This window comes from Lucilia cuprina, chromosome 4 (genome assembly GCF_022045245.1).
Source record: "Lucilia cuprina isolate Lc7/37 chromosome 4, ASM2204524v1, whole genome shotgun sequence".
NCBI classification, from domain to species: Eukaryota; Metazoa; Arthropoda; class Insecta; order Diptera; family Calliphoridae; genus Lucilia; species Lucilia cuprina.
The window spans coordinates 16,702,340-16,725,793 of NC_060952.1; the positions used below are offsets into that span (position 1 = coordinate 16,702,340).

Below are 23,454 nucleotides of genomic sequence, written 5' to 3' on the forward strand. Positions count from 1 at the left end.
ACACTCAATGAAATGTCAATTTGTGAACTACCATATTGTTTGGTCTGGGGTAGAGTACAAACACAATATGGCAACTCTTAAATGTTACAATTTTTATCTGAGTGATGTTTGGTTACAATCTTAGGAATTATTAAAAAATATATAATTATTTACATTAATTGGTTTATATTAATGAAGTTTTATTAAGTAAGTATAGTTTAAAATCTTTATAATTTAAATGTAAAGAAAAAAATAATTTTGTAACGGCTTGTTTCTATAAAACATCTGGTATACTTTTTATGATTTTACTGTTTAGACCGAAGTTGGCTGCAGTTCATTCGTTTTTTCTATCAATGGCCAGTGTTACCAGTAGCTTCACATGAAAAAGTGCTAAATCGTACAAGTTTCTAAAACTGTTAATTTTTTAATAATCACCAGCATAAATTTTACATATATAAAATTTTATTTTTCTTTTAATATTCTATGTTGTGTAACCAATTAATAAATATTGTAATTTTTTTAGAAGATTTAAAAGAAAACGTAATATTTCACTGATTATAAATAAAAAAACTTTTGTTTTAAAAGTATTGGAATGATTGTGTTTAGGGTTCTATTACTAAAATAGAAAGTCGAAAATATTGAAAAATCGTCTGGCTTCTTTATTTTATTTTTTAAATGATTCAAAAAACAAGATCTTTCAAGAAAGAAGTTTTATGTAAACATATCCAAACACTTATATTAAAGTTAACAATGATTTATAACACACTTTTTTATATAAAAACTAGTTTTAGTAGCCATTGATAACATATTACTTGTTTTTGGATAAGGCAGTGTAAATTCTCCTTATAAATATTAAAAACGTACATCATACTATTTTTTACAACTCTGTGGAAAAGAGTTTTGTTAAAATTGTATGTTTTATTTCACTCCAAATATTTTTATTTTACTTTTTCATCTCAGTTTATGAATTTTTGTGTGGATTCCTATTTTTAATTGTGTATTAATGTAAAAAAATGCAATAGGATTTTTAAGAAAAGTGTGAAAAATACTTTAAAAGTGAACATTGGCAGTTATTACTTTCCTTTTATAGATTTTTATACATATTTACAAATACGTCCAATGTCTACGAGACATTTTTTTAGTTGCTTATACAAATTTTTACTGCCTTTGGCTTTACCTTCAACCAATAATAAAAAATTATTACAAATTTAAAGGGAAATTCCAACGAAAACTACAATAAATAATGTTAAAAGACGAGGAGGATTATAAAAAGGAAAATTTTTTGTCTATATTATTAATGTCGGCAAATGTTGCCCTAACATTGGTGGTAATGTTGGCAGCCTGTCTCTGTTGCAAGAAAAAAATCCCAAAGTAAGTAAAAACAAGGGAGATTCGTATTTATTTTGAGCTTACTCTAAGTGAAACCTTTCTAAAAACAACAAAAACAACAGCTCTAGATGTGATGTATTGATGATTATGTTGATATTGTTGTTGTTGTAGTTGTAATAGTAAATTGAATTCACGGGGAAAGTAAGCAAGCACCAATGCATCATGTTACAAAAAGAAAAAAAAACAATAAATTGTAGTCAGTGAAGACCGAAACTGTTACACCTTATAACTAAAACTTTATTATAAATAATATTAGATACAACAGATATTTTAACTAAAACTAGTACTAAATTTCTTTCTAATAAACAGTTTAAACTTTATTCCGGAATGATAGTTGAAGCATTTGCAAGTAATTTTTATCAATCGAGAAAATTTGTAGATGAATAGTAAACGGAATGACAAAATCAATATACTCACATAATTTTTGATTTTTTACTTATATACATATTGTGTGATAATGCAACATAATTATTATTCGCTGTAATATTGTGATGTTATTAATTTTTTGTTATGCTTCGCTTAAGATATTTTAAGTACCTATATAATTTTATTTATATTCTCTTTAAAAATTTTTAATCTTTATAGAAATGACCTTATGGGTCTGGAGGGTAAAGTAAAGTTAAATAATCCTGATGATTTAGTAGTAGTTACCACCTTAAATACCAGTGAATCACATGCAGATCTTAATAATTCAACTATTTCCCAAGGAGACTCTGAGAAAAGGTATAATAATTGCTGTTTTTTGAGTGGAAAAATAATTAAAGTTTAATATTGTTATTTTTTTAGAGCTAGTACTGCAGCACATCGTTCCTTGCCCGATATACCAGTAGCTGATGTTAATGGCGATACTGGCTCAGAGTTGTATGAAACTGTAGCTGATAAAATGCTATTGGAATCTCAAAATCAGATTAAAAGTCGTAAGTTTAAATGCTATTTGTTCTTATATCATATTGTAAGCTAAGTTTTAAATTTTTTAATACCTACTACCTATATAAATATAAAAAAGTAGAAAAATATAAATACAATCGCAGCCTCTTTTTTACCAAATATCTTTTTTTTTTGTGTAACATTTATTCTCATAAAAACTTGATTTACTTTTCGTTTTAGCACCTATTTAATTTTAGAAGGTCAAATGACTCAACCCTCATTATTATGCTATTATTTAATAAAAGTACATATTTGCCAAAGATACTTCATACTACTGGTTGTAGTATAAAAAAAAATATTTATTTAAATCGTACCTATTCTAAATCAATTTTTATTTCTAAATTAATAAATTAATGGAAATATTTGCATTGGTACAAATGAATATTTATGTATTTAAATCTTCTCTGCAAAATTAATTTAATAATTATCCTTTGGCTTATCTTTATAGATTTCATAAAAGTTCAAATTCCACAAAAAATGAAATCATGTTAAAGAGACTTTTTTGTTTAAAAAATAAACAGCTTCTTGTTACATTTACAAATAAAATGATAATATAATAAACTTTTTCAAAATGGAAATTATACCTAAATATTTTATAACCTTATTGCATTTACTCTAAACGGTTAAAAGTCAAAAAATAAAATTTTATTATTTTTTAGCTACTCCCAGTTTGAAAAAACAAATAAGTGTTTCACAACATAGTTCCATAAGTCAAGCAGATGACGTTAGTTCACCATATTCAAGAGTTAAAAACTCGCCACACGACTATGCTAAAGTAAGTTATTAAAAACACATCAAATAAAATAAAATAATCTCCTAATTTATTTTACACAAACCAAACAGGTAAGACCAACGGAACATCCTTATGCTCAGTTAAATGCACCATCAACATCTCAATCTGCTAATGCACAACTTAATACATCCCACGTAGACATTAGCAGTCAGTCAATAGGTACACAATCTGTTTCTATAATCAATGAACAACAACATCAACAGCGTACATCACATCACAGTGATAATTCTCAAAATCACAATGAAACCCCTGCACCTCAGGTTGAAATACCTGCTGCTTCGGCAATTGCTGGCATGATATCGGCCAGTCAAGATTTACCTTATATGACGCCACCAATAGCTAATCAACATTTTAGTGGAGACTCACAGGATTCTTCCAGTAATATATATATTTTTTAATTTGTTTCCCAATTTAATTTACAATATGTTTTAATTATTTTACAGAAGGTTATACCAGTATTAGTGTACGAGAACCTTTAGCCAATATTTTGGCACAACAACCAGCACCACAAGTGCAAATACGCAGCACAACACATTCTCGTGATGTAAATGATTCGCATTATGCCACAGTATCAGATGATTCGGGTAAGTTGTAAAATTATGTTGTAAATTATGAATAATTGGGCTGAATTGATAATTGAGTAAATTTTTCACTAAATAAAACCTTTTTAACAAAAAAGATTGGCTTCAAAGAAAAATTTACAATAATCTTATTTGCAGCAAAAAAATGGTATTTTCTTTTAAAAATGTTAATATATTCATATTAAAGATGAAGATTAAACACCAATTTTCTAATGGATTTTTAAAAAAAATTAAATAATTATTTAGCTTAATCGAGTATGCAAAAATAAAACTTCTGATCAGTTGTCATAAAATGTATATAACTAATTACAATACAAATTTCAAATTATGTATTTTAAACATAGACGAAACCTATGCTGCCATTGAAGATCCCAATACACGTTTACAACATGCCAATACCACAACTGATATTTATACTAGTGGTTCTGAGACATATGCCCAGATACAACCAATGCAATCACCTAATTCTATAGTAGTTTCAGTTGAAATCAATAATGCCAGTACATCAACTTTGGCATCATCAAACTCTACGCTGACTGGTGCAGCAGCACCTCATAATACTTCACTATTATCATGTGAACAAGCAAATACTTCATTGTCGTCTCAACATTCGTCTAGTACAGTTATAGGACCTTTACGTAGCAGCTTAGAGCACAATTCGAATAATACACCAATTCCACCACCTGTTGATAGTTTACGGGCCCAAATGCATTCGAGGCAGGCCTCAGCATCGTCTAATAATAGTTCTTCTTTGTGCAATTTAGGTTCACCAAAACCCGAAAAACGACAGGCTAATTCGCCTCTACCACCGACTCCAAAGTCAAATCTTTCGTCAAGCACTCAATTGCAAGCAATGAGTTCCACCAGCAACTTGACTTCGGGACGAAATTCTGTTATATCTGTGATTGAATGTGCGGGTGAGTTGAATGAATTGGGCTCTGGAGAACTATCGCAACAAGATGGTTCACCGCAACGTAGAAACAAAAGCCTAAGTCCTTCCAAAGATATAGAGGGAATGTATGCTAAGGTAAACACTTTTTTACATTATTTTATTATAAAGTAACAATTTAAAAATTGTATATTTTTTTATTATTTATTACAGGTCATGAAGAAAAATAAATTTTCAAGAAACTCACCTTCATCACAAAATAATTCACCAGTATTGCAACGCAAAAACGATGAACATAATTCTGCTAATTTAGGCTTGAGTCCTCTAGATTCAATGGCCGCTGATCTTTTAGAAAATAATGTTAGTGTTTTAAGCTCAGGCGATAGAAGCCGCTTACGCAGCAATAGCTATGGCGCCACTAAGGATCACGGTTACGAAACTATACCAGCCGATGCTATGAGATCAAATTCATCGCATGGAGTCATTGAAAATCGAAAATCTGATTGTTATGCTCATATTTTACAAAAGGAACGCCAACGTGAAGGTGGTATGTAGTATTTTGCATTACTTTCTAATTTAAAACATTTTTCCTAAAAAATATCTACGTATATATTTTTATGTTGTTCATATGTATGTGTCTTTTTTCCTCTTCCATGGTTTTATATCTTCCTAAACACTTTTTTATTTGTTCCAAAAAAAAAAAAATAATTAACGCTTTTATGCTTTATACTCCTTTTACCCATTTAAATTACAAATTTTGTGACATAAAAATTTAGTTTTGCCAAAATGAGACAAAAAATCAATTCCATTATCATTTTTAATGTCAAAAGACAAACTAAACTAAAATGTAATAATACAACGAATTTCTCAAATTTGGAACCAGTGGTTAGTATCTTAAAAATTCGTGCTTGTTTTATTAGTATTTGCATGACAACGATTCTGTAATGATTTTATTACTTTTTAATTTGTAAAGTGAAAAGTAAATCTGATTTTAATAAATGTTTTATGAGGACTTTTTTATGGATATAAGAGTGGTGTGGTTCATAAAAAATATCCTTATTATTTGAAGACTTGATTCTAAAAAAGGTTTACTGATCATGCTATAGTATGCACTTCAAATATGTAATTATACCACAGTGAAAAATATAATTTTAGCTTTAATCGAAATCAATTAAAAAATTCATGTTTAAATTTAATTTTAAGAACTGTAAATAAAAATATTATAATTTAATATTTTTTTTAAATTAAAATTTTATTAGACTATTTAAAAATTTGGCAATTTCGTTTTTGTAACTTTTTTTAAAATTTGCTCCTATTTCCCAAAAATATTTTAGTTCATACCTCATCAAAACCACCGATTACCGTCTATAGTGTACAATTAAACAGTAGCGATAAACATTATGAAACTATTGCTAATCCCGGCTTAACAAATAGTTCAAACGATCCTGGATACGAAACATTATTAAAACCAAAAATTAATTCCTCCTTAATTGATGACAGTGAAAAAAAATCTTCCGACTATGATCCAAATTATGAAGTGCTTAAAGGACCAAATGTTACTGCTTGCATCAATTCAGCAGGTGCCTCGGATGATGGTTATGCCAAAGTATTGGAAAAGAAACGTATAAATATCGATGAAGATTCCATTGACGGTTACAGCAAGGTGAAGGGAGAAGAGAGCGATGATATGCGCAATGTCACTACTGGGGGTTATAGTACTATTGCCGATGTCAAGGGTCCAGATGCTAACCACAACTATGCCAGTATTTTGGAAGCTAAGGGAGGAGCGGAAGGCAGTAATGAAACTGATAGCGATCACTATGCACGCATTGCTGAGAAAATTGAGCCGACTACACCAACTTTGCCTCTCAGCAATTCCAGCAAGTCAATGGTAGATGAGTTACTAACACCACGCACCGCTGATTTATCCATAACTTCACCAACATCCATTACTAGTAGCTCCATCTTAAACACTAGTTCCATTAATTCCACATCCACTAATCAGACCACCACTAGCACAATAAGTTCACGCCAAACTCCTACCTCCTCTTCTCAATATGAATCCCTTACAGGAAGTGAAACTGACCCCAACTATGAATCCGTCTGCTATTTAAATACATCTGGCCAGGAAAATCCATATGAACGTCTGCAGACCGAGTTCTCTGATGACACCCAACTAAGTTCGCCACCATTAAGTCCGGCTACATCAAACACCAGTTCATCAGCCCATACGCCGTCAGCCATGCAAACAGAACATTCCACCAACAAAACATTAGCAACAAATGGTTCCAAAATTAATTTGACAGCTGATCCAAATGCAGATATTTTGGTCAATGACTATTTTCAAGTATAAACACAATTTTTTAAGTACTCTAAAGTGATTCCATTAATTAAACGATTAATGACTTTTTATATAAACATATAGATATATACAAACAAATCAACAATTAAATAAATTAATAGTGCTGTTGTAGTGACACAGTTAGCCAGAGTTATAGGGAAAATACATATATATTTTTAAGGCTTTGCTTAGCAATCTCCATCATTATTAAGTATTTGCACATACACACATATCATTTCAATGATACTTTATAAGAATCTTCGTTTATAGCTTTAAAAAAGTTTGATTTTCATTATTTAAGAAAAAAATTAAGTACCATTTCCAAATTCTATTGTACAATATTTTATTTCTCCAATTTTTTTATACAAATTTTTGAAAAAAATACAAACTATTTTTGGAAAATTTGTAAATAGGGGAAATAATTATTTTTGTACTCTATGAAATTGTAAATGTTTTAATAGTACTTTGTACTATACACTCCGTATGTAAATACACATACACAGATTTTATTATAATTATTATTTAAAAATTGTTTTTATTTGTAATACTTATATTTGTTTGATCTTTTCTCTTCACCATTTTTATTTTATTTTTTTCTCCATTTTTGTTTTACTCCATTATTGAGTGTCACATTGGGGCACCAAATGCAGCTAAAGTTGTTTTTTTTTTTCTTGTTGTTTTATAATTTTTTTAAAAATAGTTATTATTATTTTTTTCTTTAAACTATACAATACAAAGCACAATTAAACGCACTCATGCACTTTTGTTAAAACATTAAAATTTTTATTTTATTTTTTATTTTGATTTGCTTAGATAAAAAATTATATCTAAAGTTGAGAATAGAAAAGAGAAATTACATTACAAAAAATTTACATATGTTTAATTTTTTATTAAATTATTTATTATTTCAGAACATACAAATGAAATAAAATTATATATTAAATAAGGCCTTTTTTAATATGCCTATAAAATAATATCGAAGTTTTTATTAATTAGTATTATATAATTGATAACTGGTAAGTTTAAAAGACAACAAGTATACATTAGACTAACTCTCAAAAAATGGTGCTCTAATGTAATATGTTGTTACCCAAAATATTTTCGGGTACGTTTTGTCCATTCCTGAGCTGGACATTTCATTTTAAATTCAATATTTTACCCTTCTTCAAAAAATTTTTGTTATATTTTATAATGGTTTCCAAAATATTTCTAGTCTATCGATGGCCGTGGGCTGGGCCTCTTACAAAAAATCCCTTTTTATTTACTGTTTTTTTTTTAATTTTGCAGTATTTCTTAAACAAATATACAAAAATGTGGTATCATTTAAAAAGACTTTTGTGCAAAATTGTGCATACATTTAATTTTTATTAGTGAAAAACTAAAGTTTTTAATATTTTGGAATATGACAATTATGAGCTGACGGTTATTTTTGATTAATACATCATTTGATGCGGCTTTAAAACCCCTTTCAAACGATATCCCATATGTGATCTTTAGTTTCAAAACAAAAAATAATTCAAAAATACCTTTTTTAATTTGGTCTAGCTCACGAACGGTCATCGCTATACTTAAAATATTTTGGGAATCATTACAAAACAATGCAAGGTAAATTTTGAGATGTGTAACAAAAACACGTTTTTGTTTTCCATTGATGAAGGTAAATAATAAATTTAGTCAAAAGGAATTTCAGGATAGAATTTTAAAGAATCAAAACTAGCACAAAATATATAAAATTTTGAAAATGTACACCGAATACTGTAATTCTTATGAAAAAATTACTGAAACATAAAAAGTTTTAAAATTCGTCTTAATTTCTTCATTTTTTTTTTAATTAACCCATATTAATTTTTTTAGTTTTAAGGTGTTTTTGATCTAATGGGTTAACAAGCACATCTTTAGTTTTTGCTTTCAACGTGGGTTAATTAAAGTGCTAAAATCATCTATTATCTTCATTTATTTATAAAGCCGTTATTAAATAAAAGAAACAAAGCTCAAAGAAAATAAAAAGATTACTTAATACGTATGTATGTACTTATAAAAATCATATTGCATTAATGTTTTACAATTTTTAAATAAAATAATTATGAGTGCTAATAAAAATTTAAATAATTTGCGTGTTGTTATCCACATTAATGAACAAGATGTTGAGGATCAAAATACAAATTTTAAATGTGTTCTCAGGAAGGGATTAAAAGGAAATTTAAATCGACATGTAGTACAACCTTTGCAACCAATACGTTCTCTACAATCCTTAAACGATAATCCAGCATATGATAACACAAAAGCTGAGGTATTATTAATCGATGATAAATCATTGCAATTAAATTTATTATCGATTGAAGAAGATGATGGCCCTTTTACGAACATTTCTCATAAAATGCATTTCGATCACGTTAGTCATTCTACTGTTGAAATGATCAAATGTGAACTAGCTATAGTAATGGATGATCTTCTGGTTAAACATAAAAATACTTGTATAATACGTTTTGCAACTAAGCAAGAAATGGATATCACCATATTCTTTGATCTTTTCATAACATTTCTTAATAAACGAATTTATCATCAGAAATATAAATTGCAATATATTAAATTGGAATGTCTGGACATAGCGGCAAGCGTAGGAAATTCGAAAAATGCACCATCTGAAAAAGGGTTCACAATGAAAGCCAATCTAGCTGGACTAGGAGACAATAGCGATGATGATTGCAATTATAATGATAAAACCTTCAGGTTAAGAAGAAATTCCGCAAATGAATTTCGTTCTACTAGAGATCTACTGTTGTGGCTTTTAAATGAATATAATTATAAGTTTGCTGATAATAAAGGACATGAGAAATTGCAGTTTACATTTTCTTTAGTTGACCACCATCAAAATCTTTTTAAAGTAAAATTATCACTTTTTAATATATATTTAGATTTGATGAGTACCGATGATCGCAATCATTGGCACCAATATATGGATCATATGGGTGAAGGCTGTCAAGGACTAGATTGTAATTTTATACATTCTGGTTTGACGATAAGTCTCTCAGGCCACATAGAAGGTATAGCCAGTCTTAATACTCTTTTGCTATTCGATGTGCCGACCAATATTAAAATGACAGCTGATACAATAGAAATGCTGCAAATGGCCCATAGCGTGATTAAAAACAGGAGAAGAAAAGAATTGCTGTTGAGCAAAAAGTTGGTCAATTTAAATCGCCGTAAAACTTTATCTTCAAATGTTTCCACAAATTTTATTCTACCAGACCAAAATAAGGATTTGAATAATAATCTGAATATAAAACTGAAAAAAGAACGTCGCACATCCTTGCCATTGTTAAAGAATTGGCCAACGAAAGGATTATCTTTGTCCACGCCTTACAACATTAATCACACAATTATAAGTAAGCCTCTGTGTGACAAACCACATTCTAGTAATGATTTTAATACCCTCAGTGGTTGGTATCGGAAAATAGATGAGCGCTTTAGAAAAATTTGTCAATTGCGTGAGAAGTATTATAATCGTTATTTTGAATTAAAAATTAAAGAATTTTCCTTAAATATCCAACAAGTTTTTAATTCAGTGGAAACATACATTCCACAAAACGAAAAAGATTCCATCGGGCTACAAGATAAAGTAGAGTTACAAGAACTTTTTAAAAGTTATAATGATGTACGCTCCTTGTTTCGGCATTTATCGGAGGACATTAAAGATTCAGATTTTGAGGAAATTTTAAACATATATTTGGAAACCAAGTCATTCGATTTAAACAAACATAATTTAGCTTTAAAACAAAAATATTTATATATGTCCCAAGAACATTTAAAACTTACTCTTAACAATTTATTAGTTGATATGATATAACTTAGTTTTGTTAAAATGTATTTGTCGTTGCCTTGTTGTTTAAAAATTTGTAATGAATATTTTTAGTAATAACAATGATCTCTAAACAATTTATTAAGTGATATAAATGTTTAATGTATTGTGTTGTCTTGCTATTTCAAAAAATTGTAATAATTATTTATAATGATTAAATTTAATAATAAAGAAATGTGTTTGAAAAAAGTCTAGTCTTATTTATTTCATAATTGATTTCATTACTGTTGAAAACATTGTGTTTGCGCCCCAACTAGTCAGTTATTTTCCATATTTTTGAAGAATGCAGGTTCATAGATTTTTTGCATTCTTAAACAACCAAATAAGTCAACAGAATGTTTATATTTTAAATTGTCTATATTTTATTAATTGAAAAACAAGTATGTTTGTGTTATTCAAAACTTTTTTTGTGGAATAAAAATGTGTATGTGATGAACTCTTTTTAAAGAATTTTTAATAAAAAAAATTAAATATCTACCTGTACATAGAATATAGAAAATGTTTATTTAAAAAATATATTATATATAGGTAATGTATATGCTGAGAAACATTTATAAAACATGTGTAATATCTGTTTATTACACATGTTTTATAAACGTCTAATTAAATTTAATATTTTTACGAGTTACCTTTTCAAGGTTAATTTAGGGTGGTTTTAGTGATGCTATCAGATAGTAATTATAAAACATAGCGTCAAAACACATATGTAAAACAAGCAACATACTATGAAACGTAACAATTTACACAAAAAATATTTAAAACCAATAAAAAAATGACAAAATGAAAATTGTGAAGAAATACGCCCGACTAACGCCGCCTCTGCAAACGTCGCTACCGTATTTCATTCACTAATATTACCACCATTGCCATGTGGCATATTGTGTTGAGATTGTCCTGGTTGTTGGGGATGGTGTTGAGCTGATGACGAGGCAGCTGCGGATGATGACGATGATGCTGGTGCTGATGAAGATGTTGACGCTGCCGTTGATGTCTGCTGCAGAGACTGATTGAGTAATGCCAAATTACTGGCTTTCATGCGGGCTATAGTGGTATTTGCCATCCCTCCAAAAGCTGAGAGACATGGTGACATACAAGGCGTTGAGCAGAGGCTATTACTGATCTCACACTGGTCAAGTAGGCGGAGTAGCTCGTTGGTATCGGGTCCGCCATTGATTTTCTGCGCCTGGCTTTCATCTTTTTTGGAAAATAAAGATAGCGCTGTTGTGAGATCCCACATTTGTATGTTGCCATTGCAATGACCCGTCAATATAAAACGAGAGCCCATTCGAGAGCTAACCTCACATTCATGGACGCAAAATGATGTTATCGACGAACCATCAACAGATTTTATCACACAAACCCGTTCACCATTCGAAGCTAAACGCACATACAGTTGATCTGTTTCTGGTACAACTTTTTGTACAAATATTTGCTCATCATAATCACCATAGGGACCAAAATCATTGCCAGCTACATAACTATAATTCGATTCTGTTGCTTCCAAAGATACGATTTTAAAAGATGCCTCTGGTGTAGAGCCGGGCTGTGTTGATAACATGCCACGAAATCTGGTCAGACTCCAGGTACGTACATGGTGATATTCACTGCACACTGAAACTAGATATTTTTCAGAGAGCATAACTTTTGTTACAGGACTTTGATGTACAGTGAAAGTTTCGAAAAGATGAGGACCATGACCAGCAGTTTCCGGATGCTGTACAATAATACGTACTGCACCACTTTTTGTTCCGTAAGCAATTTCAATCCAATTACCACTAATGCCTACAACAGAAATATACAAATGTATCCAAAACAAGTTAAATTAAATAAACAGCCTAAAACAATGCAACTTACTTGAAGTTTTTGGTGTTAAATACACCGAAATTGCAGTTATTGGATCTAAATTGGGATCTTTATACAGTTCAGTTACAAGTAAATCATTGTCCTTCATTCGCAAGGGAAACTTTTGCATATCTGCAAAAATTGTTAAATAATTTTACATAAAACTGAGTTAAATATAGTACTAAAATTAAAATTCAATCATTTTTAATTATTTATTTTCTGTATAGCCGACCTTTAGATACAGGTTTTAAAAAAGGTTCATAGGAAATGACACATTTAACAGTAATAAAAAAAATATTTAAATTTGAAATGGTAATTTTGATATATTTTGTACTTTATAATTTTGATCTGTAAACTTACCTATATAATATATGGAACCGTTGTTACAACCCAATAGTAGGAATGAACCTGCGGAATCAAATGATAAAACCGGTACCAAATCCTGTATTTGCCAGTGCTGGGTCATAGCGTGCCAGACTCCTATTTTCCCCGACGATGACAAAGCTACCAATTGGCTACCAATAAAAAATAAATACTCTACTCGTACATTCAAATTAAATGTACCGATATCAGTTTTATTTCCTCCCTCATGGATACTCCACAAACGTATCTGACTGCCATAAGATATTGCCACCATCTTGCTGGGTATAGGTTCAGCCGTCGACATGTTAACCTTGGAGTTTATAGCAATCCTTTCGATTGTGGAGTCTATGTAGGGAGAAGTGAAAACCAATTGCCAGCCATTGGAATCTTTGACTCGGTAACAGGCCACAAAATGAGCATAGGCCACTGCGAACCAATTTTGATGAGCTTTAATGATTTGTACACGCAAGGGATCAACCCAATTTGAACTGAGTGTTGGCGAAAATACTAAGCCGACATCATTACGTATTAATTTATTTAAATCTGCCGATGAGTTTCGAGAATGACGCATAAAATCTAAAGAAGGATTTCGAGAATGTTCACCACGATTGTTATTTGACCAGCAACGGCTGTCTTGTGAAGTAGAACTACCACGTCCCAATCTCAAATCCCACGATGAATTACGTGAATGAGAGCTAAGACGATTAGATACCACATTCGCAGATTCTGGCACACGCACCATTGAACCTGGACGAGCATTTGAACCGGCCGTTGAAGTTGATGGCAAGCATTGTTCCAGCGGCACTGGTGCTGCTGACATATTCACCGCATTGTTACGCGGAGAATTAGAATCAATGGAAGAACATCCTTGTTGTTGATTTACAACAATATTATCATTAGGCGGTATAGCCGGAGCTGGTAGAAAACCGTAGAATAAAACATCTCCACAAGAGGAATGATTTAAATCTTCACATAGTGCTAAACGCTTTACCAATGGTGTCAAACCATAATATTCAGATTCATGGCGTAAAGCTCGTATTTCACAGTTTTTTATATCAATTTCCTTGGTTCGTAAATAATTTAATATTATAGAAAATAATGATGGATCTCTATCGATAAATATTGCCCCTGTTTCATCTTTAAGGCTAGATATGCGCCCACTGAGTAAGGCTGTAAAAAATGTATCCGGTATCCAGGTAAGAGTTTGGCGTGATGTGGAAAATCTATTAATAGAAACAAAACTGTATAGCTTAAAAACCCCAACTTTATACCTATAGCATTTTCAGTTTTAAACAAATTATCACGGAAGTTGGATGATGATCTTTTATTAGAAAAATATATAAAAATTTCTAAACAACAAGACAGCAGATATACGTACTTCGTATATTGTTCGATTGACTCAGAAAGTGATTCTAAATCGCATGCATTTAGATTTTACAATAGTACACATACACAAAATAAACAAAACTATTTGTTATCATAGGTTTTATTTTTATTTATTTATTTTTTTTTTTTTTGAAGCTCCAACGCAACAGTAAAAATTACTATACATATAATATGTACAAACATCATCATCCATCAACGTAATCAAGCAATATTACAAATACACAGCAATAAAAACAATAAATAGTATAAAATAAAAGATTTCACTTGCCTCTGACCCCCTACATTTAGATTAACCAAATCACCACTATGAGCAAAGTAGGACATGTCTTTTGTGTCCCAACTTTTATGTGGCTTCTGCTGTATGGGGTCTGTTTTAATCTGCTCGACTCACTCTGCGAACGGATTGTTTTTGTTTACTCCGTTATTTGTTCCAGTCTTCTTATTCAAATGCTAATATGCAAATGATTATTGTATTTAAATAAATTATTTTATGACTAAACATTTAAATTCCAGTATGCAATTGTTTGTTTTATTTTTGGAAATTCACATAAGAAAAAAATTAATCAATGTTTCCTACGTTGTTGACGTTGTTGCATTTAAACCAGTGTTGTTAATTTAGCGACTTTTCTTCCAAAACTATATATTTTTAAAATAAGTTTTTAGAAAGTGTTACATATTGTTCAATTACTTCGAAAATGTCATAACTCAAAATAAATTTTTGTAACTAAAAAGTTTTAAAGAATTTCAAATAATTTAAAGTTTTAAAAATTACCATTATTTATTCTAATTGTCAAAACTAAAAACAAACTCGGGTTTTTACTATAGACACACATTATTACAAACGTTATTAATAACAAAATCTAAAATTTAAAAAGTCTATTCAATCATGTTTCTATTTTTATTTCATAAATTCTAAAAGCAAACTGTATGGAATATAGAAACTATATTTTTTACATAAACATTTATTTTATAAATAGAACAATTTCGAAAAAAAAAATACTTCATAACTATTAAAAATTCGTAAAGTCCACTTTTTGTTTGAACTTTGAATATAATATTAGAGTAAACAACACTGATATAAGACTAAAATAAAACGTTGCCAGACCAATATAGAAAAACAGCTTGTAATTTTTTGGCTTATAGTTTAACATCCATTAATTTAAAAATATTTTATCTCGATTTTTAATAAAGCTGTTTTGCTTATTCCGTAACCTACTCAGAAGTACAATGTCAACCGGATCATATTGCCATAAAAATCCTATCGTTAAAATTAGGAGGTAATTCATTTGACACAAACATTTAACAAAAATAATATAGTTAGTACTTATAATCTACTAGCAATGGTGGACGTGGCACCTTCAATACGAATTAAATACACAAAATCGCGTATGTATTTGGGAAACTAAAGTCCTAAAATTTTGCATGAACAATAATTATTCATCTTTTGGAATTACACATACATATACAATATACGATTGTATACAATAAAAAAGTTTAGGGATCTAAGTTTGTTCCAAAAATGTATTTTACTTGTTTGAAGAAATTATTTAAACCTATTATTTTAATTCTTTTATGAGCTGCCTACATATTTTTCTAATAACTCCTGCTTGCGTTTTCGAAGCAGAGCATCCTCAATGTCTTTTTGTGTAGGTACAGGCACATGTGCTGTGAATTTAGGTGCAAGTAATTCCATGGGATTTTCCTCTCTTCGAGAGTCCTTTGCATCTTCTGCCGCCTCTCGAGCTGGTATAGACAAAGGATAAATGTCATCATCATTATCATCGTCCTCCAATTCGGCATGACCATCGCGAGCCATTTTCTCTTTCCATTCACGAACAGCTTTTTGTATAGCCAAATGTTCAATACGTTCCTCGATTGGTATCAAAATACCATCATCGTCATCTCTATATCCATAATATTCGGCGTCTATATCTTTCATGAGTTCTGCTCGAGTTTTGCGTGGTGGCGGTGGTGGTTCTTGTTCGAACAGTTCCCGAACACCTGGTAAATCTTTTGCAGCGCCAAAGTACTTGTAACCTCGATTGCCAGGAACTTCACGACCTTCGGCATCAAACATTTTGGGACCATAACGACGATAATGAGGTCCACCTAAAGCGGATATTTGATTTTCCCAATGACGTTTTTCTCTGAGTAATTTATTGATTTCATCGTTCAAATCACGTATGCGAAATTCTCCAAGACCAGCTATGAAAGAAAATTACATTTAATATAACCATTAGTACCTTTTATACACAATTCCCCAAAAAATCTTACCATTTTGTATTTGTGCTACTTTGTTGGAAATTTCTCGTATGATTTCTAGACGGTATTTTTCACATTTTGGCAGATCATTACACTCTGAAGCCAAGTAGGGACGTCGATCTTTTTCTCCTGACTCAATTTCTTTAGCCGCTCGCCAACGGGCCAAGGTGGTCCTAAGAAAATATTTATATTTATTGTGGCAATTTTTGTAATTGCAATATAATAGTTTTACTTACATAGCCTTTTCAGCATTACGAGCCTGTAAAAAAAATTATTATTAATTATTTTATAAAAAGAAATTTAATGTACGTATTTACCATGTTTTTTATGTTTTGCGGAGTTTTTAACAAAACGTTTTGTTTACAAACTGGCAATCAGATGTTTGAACTGTATTGCCGACAGTCATTGTTTCTTTTAAAAATTTCCCAGCAAACATTAAATAATATATTAGGCAAAATTGATATGTTTGCTTTTACAATTATCATGTAATGTAAGTTGATATTATTCTTGTTGATATTATATTACACAAATATTTATTATGCTAAACGTCAAATTGTTATGATTATAACAGATTAGCAAGTACAGACGGCTTTTATTAGCGCTATAACTAGGGTTCTATAGTTGAAACGAAAAGTCGACTTTCGACTTTTTTCATTTAATTAAAAGTCGATTTTTCGACTTTTATTATTTTATAAATTTTAAACTTTTTCCGACTTTTCGTCTTTTTTTTACTTTTTTCGACTATTTCCGACTTTTTTCGACTATTTCCGACTTTTCTACTTTTTTCGACTTTTTCCGACTTTTCGACTTTTTTTGACTCTTTCCGACTTTTTTCGACTTTTATTTACAAAGTCGACTTTTTTCATAGACGATAGTCGAGTTATCGACTTTTTTGGAACAAAATAGTGGACTTCCACTTTTCGACTTTTTTTCGACAAAAAGTCGATTTATAGAACCCTAGTTATAACGTCGTTATGACAGTGTTGTCTTTACAATTGTTTAGACAACGTTTTCTTGATAACAAATAGGGTTCTATAGTTAAAACGACTTTTTGACTTTTTTCATTTAGTTTAAAGTCGACTTTTTGCATTTTATGAAAGTCGATTTTTCTCGACTTTTTGACTATTTTCGACTTTATTTGACTTGTTTCTACAATTTTCGATTTTTCGACTTTTTCCTTCTTCTTCTTTCGACTTTTTCCGACTTTTCGAATTTTTACGACTTTTCGACTTTTTCCGACTTTTCGACATTTTTCGACTTTTTCCGACTTTTAATTTTTTTTTCGAATTTTTGACTATTTTTGACTATTTTCGACTTCTTTCGACTTTTATTAACAAAGTCGACTTTTCGACATTAGTCGAGTTATCGACTTTTTTGGGACAAAATAGACTTCGACTTTTCGAATTTTTTCGACAAAAAGTCGATTGTTTGATTATTCGAAAGTCGATTTATAGAATCCTAGTAACAAACATCATTTTATTGTAAAATTTGTATAGTATTTTTGTGCAATTATAAAAAATTAACATAAGTTTTAGTAAAATTAATGTTTATTTACAAAATTTGCATGTAATTTTAATCGTTTTTATTAAATATAGCATTATTTCTATAAAATTATCTGTGAGCTGTTGTGATAATTCAGCATTTTGTTACAACTTTTCATGACAATAAACAAAAAACTGAGTTCATATAAGATCTGGTTCACACTGGGAAACTTGATTTTTGTGTGTGAGAGAAAGAAATATCAACCATCTCTTTCTCTTACACACAAAATCAAAAGTTTCTCAACAAAAGTTTTCCAATATGAACCAGGTCTAAGTAAACGGTTATTGGAAATGTTTGCAGAGCCTTAATGAAGCTATGTGTCGGTTCACCAACGATTTTAAGCCGCCGCCAAAAATTTTAGTTTATGTCGCCTCAGCTAATTTTGTCGGCGCTGGTCTTTGATTCCCGCCTGATTTAATTTGTCGCAATTTTTCACGCATTCTGCAACAAACCACCAAACAAAAAATAATTGTGAAATTTCGGAAAATAATTTGAGAAAAGTTTTTTTATCATTAATTAAAATACAAATTTGTCAAACTAACTGAAAGTAATTCTATTATATTTTGCTGAAAACTTTATCAGTTAAACAAAAATGCCCGGCATTGCATCTCTCTCGAAAGGCGTCATTCCTGTAAGTTATTTTTTGCAATTGCGTTTTTAGTATTGTAGTATACCTTTTTTTTTGAAAAATATTTATTTTATTTGCAATTTTTTAGCGCATTATGGCTGGGGAAGAGGTCGATTCTCCTGTCCTACAAATTCTTTGTGCCAAACGTATCCGGGACTCAGACCGCTTGCGTCTTTTAATTTCAGACAGCCAATATTTCAATAGCTTTGCGATGCTGGCGTCGCAATTGAATGCCACATTTGGTGATGGCAAACTTAAAGATAACTCCATTGTAAGAGTTGACAAGTATATCACGTCGGTTGTTAATAAAAGTGATGCCGGAAAGTAAGTACCTACTTATACCTAATATTATATGCTTTACACATATATAAAAATAAATAGATAATAGAATATACAAAAGTACAATTGCAAAATATTGGCAGTTTTGATAGAACTAGAAATTTGAGTCTTGCTTACTATCCAATAATAATAACGTTAGTACAAATTTCATCCAAATCGATTTTTTGATGGAGTAACTTGACACGAAGTTGCTAATATACATAAATACGTATTTTATGTACCCATATGCACAAGTCTGTACGAAAAATTGCATTGTTATTGGAGAAAGATTTTTTTAATATTGTGAAATACCTACATACATACATATATGCATGATTGAAAATAGCCTCATATGTAGTATCTTTTTATACCCTCCAACATTATCAGTGGTGATAGATAGTATTTATAAGTTAGTCTTTCATTGTGTACCACAAGAAATATTGATTTGAGACCAAACATAGTAAATAAATTCTGGATTCTAATGAAAATCTGAGTTTATTTAGTTATATGTATCTGCCTCAAACATGCTCACGATAAAAGTTTTGTAGAATTGTCAATCATATATGGCTTGGTTGTTAACAAAGATTTCATTTGAAAAAAAAGAAAAAACTAAAAGGAAATCAGATACTTCCAAAGATTATTGATGAATTTTGTCACATGTTATTTTTTTCACCCAGGTATAAATAATGTTCATAATCAAAACAATCGATCCAAATTTTCCAACGTACATATATCTGTATCGGTATATAATTGGTCTTAGCTCCCATGTATTGTCCACCTCAATACACTTAAGTAGTTTTGAAAAAAGAAATTGGAACAATATGAGACATAAATATATTCTGTAAATACGAATGTACATATTGACTACTAATTTCTTTGGATCGGTTCATAAAAGGTCATATCTGATAGGATACACTTCCTTAATACAATATATATTAGGTAAGTAATGATATCGGAATAAAAGTCCGCATGAATAAGATTTTTTCATGCAAGTCAATCCGAAATGTTTATTTTTGATAGGCCAATAATTGGTCTTGTCTCCCATATAAAGTCGTCTTCCAAAAATTGTTTCAAATGCACATATTTCATCGAATTTTTGTGTATAAGACACTTTATTCTATATATTTCAATAATAACAACATAAATGTATGTATGGTTAAAATCCGACACGAATTTTGTTCGGAATAGTAAATAATTGGCTATATTTCACATAAAAGGTCCATAAATTAGTTGTAGTATTAATCAAAATTAGTTTCATAAGTTGTATAAAGCAAGTACTAAGAGATTTTTAAATGATCAAGGAAGCTACAATCACATAGAGCTTTATTGGGTCTGTTATGCGCATCTTAATCAGTCCCTCAGGTGGAAATTAAAACCAACACATCCGGTCTACCAGACTATATCACTTAACTTTTACAATTAACTTAAAAATAACTCGCGGATATGTTAATCTAAAACTTTTTAGGAAATCTCATTATTTTGAGTCAAAGTTGACTATTCCAGCCCAACTAAAAGGCGTTTTTGAATATTTTATTAACTACAATATCCGAGATTATGACAACGACAAAGTTGAAAAAAATTATTAAAAAAAAAAGCCCAAAATAGGAATATTTGTACCGCAAAGTCAGATATTTAATACGATTTACTTGCAAAATACTAAATTACGATCACAACTACTTTATTTATAAGCTTATACTTTTAAAAGTAACTTAACACAACTCTGTCAAAAGAAATTTGCCCGCAAAAAAATGAAGTTTAAGCAATTTTTTTCTGCTTTAAATGCCGAATTTGCAGTTCTTTTACTTTATAATTAATTAAAAATTTGCAAGAATATTATAGTGAAATTTGTTGAAAAATAAATAAATGAAATGGATTTTTTATTTTATAGTAAAAAATAAAACCATTTCATTGCATTGATTATTATAGGTATGTAGGTACAAACCATAAAATTAATATTTCTTATATGATTTCTATAGACGTGTTCTTATAATTTTGGAGATGACTGTTTTAAATCCTGGTGATCAAGTACAGCAAAAAATTGGCGAACCTGTCTCTTACACAGAAGCTTCACAGGAAACTTCAGCACCAAAACCAGCAGCAGCAGCACCGGCACCAGTCGCCAAAAAAGAAAGCTACTCCAATCACAACAATAACAATACTATGAATCAAACTTTAAATTCAGGCTTAACACATCCCATTGCAAGTTTGAGTCCTTACCAAAATAAATGGGTCATAAAGGCTCGAGTTATGTCGAAATCACCAATACGTACTTGGAGCAATGCTAAAGGGGAGGGAAAATTATTTAGCATTGATTTAATGGATGATTCTGGTGAGATACGTGCTACCGCATTTCGCGAACAAGTCGATAAGTACTATGAATTTATGGAAGTCGATAAGGTGTATTTTATTTCCAAATGCCAACTCAAGCCGGCAAATAAACAATATTCAACACTTAAAAATGATTATGAAATGACTTTTACAAATGATACCGTTGTACAAGCATGTGAAGATGATGACGGTTCTGGTATACCAGAGATTAAGTACGACTTTGTTCCAATATCTCAAGTGGCTAATTTAGAACCAAAAGCTGCAGTTGATTGCATTGGTGTATGCAAAGAAGTTGGTGAACTACAAGTCTTTACTTCAAAGAACACCAATAAGGAATTTAAAAAGCGTGATTTGCTCCTAGTTGATACCAGTGATGCTTCGGTATCATTGACCATATGGGGTGATGATGCCGTCAATTTTGATGGTCATGTTCAGCCTGTTATCCTCGTAAAAGGAGCCAGAGTCAGTGAATTTAATGGCGGCAAAACTTTAAGTTTGGGCAATGGTTCCGTTATGAAGATAAACCCGGATATTCCAGAATGTCATAAATTGCGTGGATGGTTTGATAATGGCGGTGGTGAAAACATCGTAACATCTATTTCGGCCAGGTAAGTTCTTTTGTGGTTTATTGGAATTATTATTGATATTTGTTAATAATTTAAATGGAATTGTAGAACTGGAGCTGGAGGTGGAGGCTATAACACTGAATGGCGTACATTCCATGAAGCTCGTGATTTAGGAACAGGCGATAAGCCGGACTATTTCCAAACTAAAGCAGTTGTTCATCTTATTAAAAGCCAAAACGCTTACTACAAAGCTTGTCCTCAAGCCGAATGTAATAAAAAAGTTGTGGATGAAAACAATGGTCATTATCGTTGTGAAAAATGCAATGCTGTATTTCCCAACTTTAAATACAGACTTTTGGTTAATGTAAGTAAAGATTTCTAAAAATATCATCTATCTTAAATTTTATTGTTTCTATGATATTCAAATATTCAATTATGATTTTTTTTTAATATTTTTATTAACATAATATTTAATTTAGATGAGCATTGGTGATTGGACTTCAAATCGATGGGTCACATGTTTCAGTGACTTGGCTGAACAGCTCTTGGGACGTTCTGCTCAGGAAATTGGTGATGCAATGGATAATAATCCTACCGAAGCAGAAGAAATCTTCAGTTCCATAAATTTCCATTCCTACACATTCAAATTACGCTCAAAAGTTGAAACATATGGAGTAAGTAGTTGGTTGTTTTCTATTGTATGATTTATTTTCTAATTCATTTTTATTGAATCACCTTTAGGATATGTCTCGCAACAAATTGACAGTTCAGTCGGCCACGCCCATTAACTACAAGGAATATAACAAATACTTAATAAATAATTTAAAAGAATTAACCGGTATAAATAAGGCCTAATTTTAAGTATTTTTTTATTATTAATTATATGTTTGTAACTTTAATATTTTGATGAAATTTCATGTAATTTTTATGTTTGTTATATTATATTACTCTATACGGAAATTATCACATTACTAAAATAAATACATATATATTTAGAAATTTAATACTTACGTGTTTTAAATTTTTGGAAAACGTTAATATATCATAATATATATGTCAATACAAATCATTTGTTTCACATACTTTTAGGCATATTTTGCCTTCAATTAGCTCCATCTATTGTTCGAAATGTTTTCAGTTTGAAATGCAAAATTTGCATTTTAATAATCTGGCAACTCTTTGGTCATTTTTGATAGTCGGTTTCAATAGTCTGGCAACTCTTTTTTTTAAAAACAATCAAAATAAGTACAAGCATTGCCAGATTTTTAAAATGATTTTTTGCTAATCGTAAACGAAATTATCTGAAACAATAGATGGCGCTAAATTTTGTCATATTTAAGCTCCTAAAAGTATACCATGAACATTATTTTAAATTAAACGACATGTAGCTTTAATTTGTAATCAAAAGAACACATAAATCATGGTATTAATAAACTACAAGTTATTTTTTTGGTAATTATG

At 30.2% G+C, this 23,454-nt stretch overlaps 4 protein-coding genes and 1 long non-coding RNA gene across 7 annotated transcripts; 3 read left to right on the forward strand and 2 right to left on the reverse strand.

Moving 5' to 3' along the window:
- Positions 1–63: 63 nt before the first annotated feature.
- On the forward strand, positions 64–7,870 carry LOC111676149 (serine-rich adhesin for platelets). 3 transcript variants are annotated; one of them, XM_023437046.2, is made up of 10 exons: positions 921–1,350; positions 1,954–2,091; positions 2,155–2,285; positions 2,955–3,070; positions 3,139–3,466; positions 3,532–3,672; positions 4,014–4,696; positions 4,772–5,105; positions 5,893–6,449; positions 6,631–6,812. In XM_023437046.2, the coding sequence occupies exons 1-10, from the start codon at positions 1,223–1,225 to the stop codon at positions 6,670–6,672; spliced, it is 2,598 nt and encodes an 865-aa protein (XP_023292814.2). In that variant the 5' UTR covers positions 921–1,222; the 3' UTR covers positions 6,673–6,812. The 3 variants fall into 3 exon arrangements, with proteins under 3 accessions (XP_046805940.1, XP_023292814.2, XP_023292813.2); XM_046949984.1 differs by lacking the exon at positions 921–1,350 and adding an exon at positions 64–186 and having other exon boundaries at positions 5,893–7,870; XM_023437045.2 differs by having other exon boundaries at positions 5,893–7,870.
- Positions 7,871–11,195: 3,325 nt separating this feature from the next.
- On the reverse strand, positions 11,196–14,957 carry LOC111676077 (BTB/POZ domain-containing protein KCTD3). The gene is made up of 4 exons (XM_023436961.2): positions 14,618–14,957; positions 12,961–14,186; positions 12,613–12,732; positions 11,196–12,540 (listed from the first exon to the last, which is right to left on the reverse strand). The coding sequence occupies exons 1-4, from the start codon at positions 14,671–14,673 to the stop codon at positions 11,600–11,602; spliced, it is 2,343 nt and encodes a 780-aa protein (XP_023292729.1). The 5' UTR covers positions 14,674–14,957; the 3' UTR covers positions 11,196–11,599.
- Positions 14,958–15,485: 528 nt separating this feature from the next.
- On the forward strand, positions 15,486–15,873 carry LOC124419422. Its single transcript, XR_006940576.1, has 2 exons — positions 15,486–15,626; positions 15,688–15,873. It is a non-coding gene; the product is annotated as an uncharacterized LOC124419422 (long non-coding RNA).
- Positions 15,831–17,031, reverse strand: LOC111676106 (pre-mRNA-splicing factor ISY1 homolog). Its single transcript, XM_023436998.2, has 4 exons — positions 16,929–17,031; positions 16,848–16,870; positions 16,624–16,784; positions 15,831–16,554 (listed from the first exon to the last, which is right to left on the reverse strand). Exons 1-4 carry the CDS (start codon positions 16,929–16,931, stop codon positions 15,920–15,922), a joined length of 822 nt encoding a protein of 273 aa, XP_023292766.2. The 5' UTR covers positions 16,932–17,031; the 3' UTR covers positions 15,831–15,919.
- Positions 17,032–18,548: 1,517 nt separating this feature from the next.
- LOC111676079 (replication protein A 70 kDa DNA-binding subunit) lies at positions 18,549–22,997 on the forward strand. The gene is made up of 6 exons (XM_023436965.2): positions 18,549–18,784; positions 18,870–19,105; positions 21,076–22,035; positions 22,102–22,357; positions 22,473–22,667; positions 22,735–22,997. Exons 1-6 carry the CDS (start codon positions 18,746–18,748, stop codon positions 22,846–22,848), a joined length of 1,800 nt encoding a protein of 599 aa, XP_023292733.2. The 5' UTR covers positions 18,549–18,745; the 3' UTR covers positions 22,849–22,997.
- The last annotated feature ends 457 nt before the right edge of the window (positions 22,998–23,454 follow it).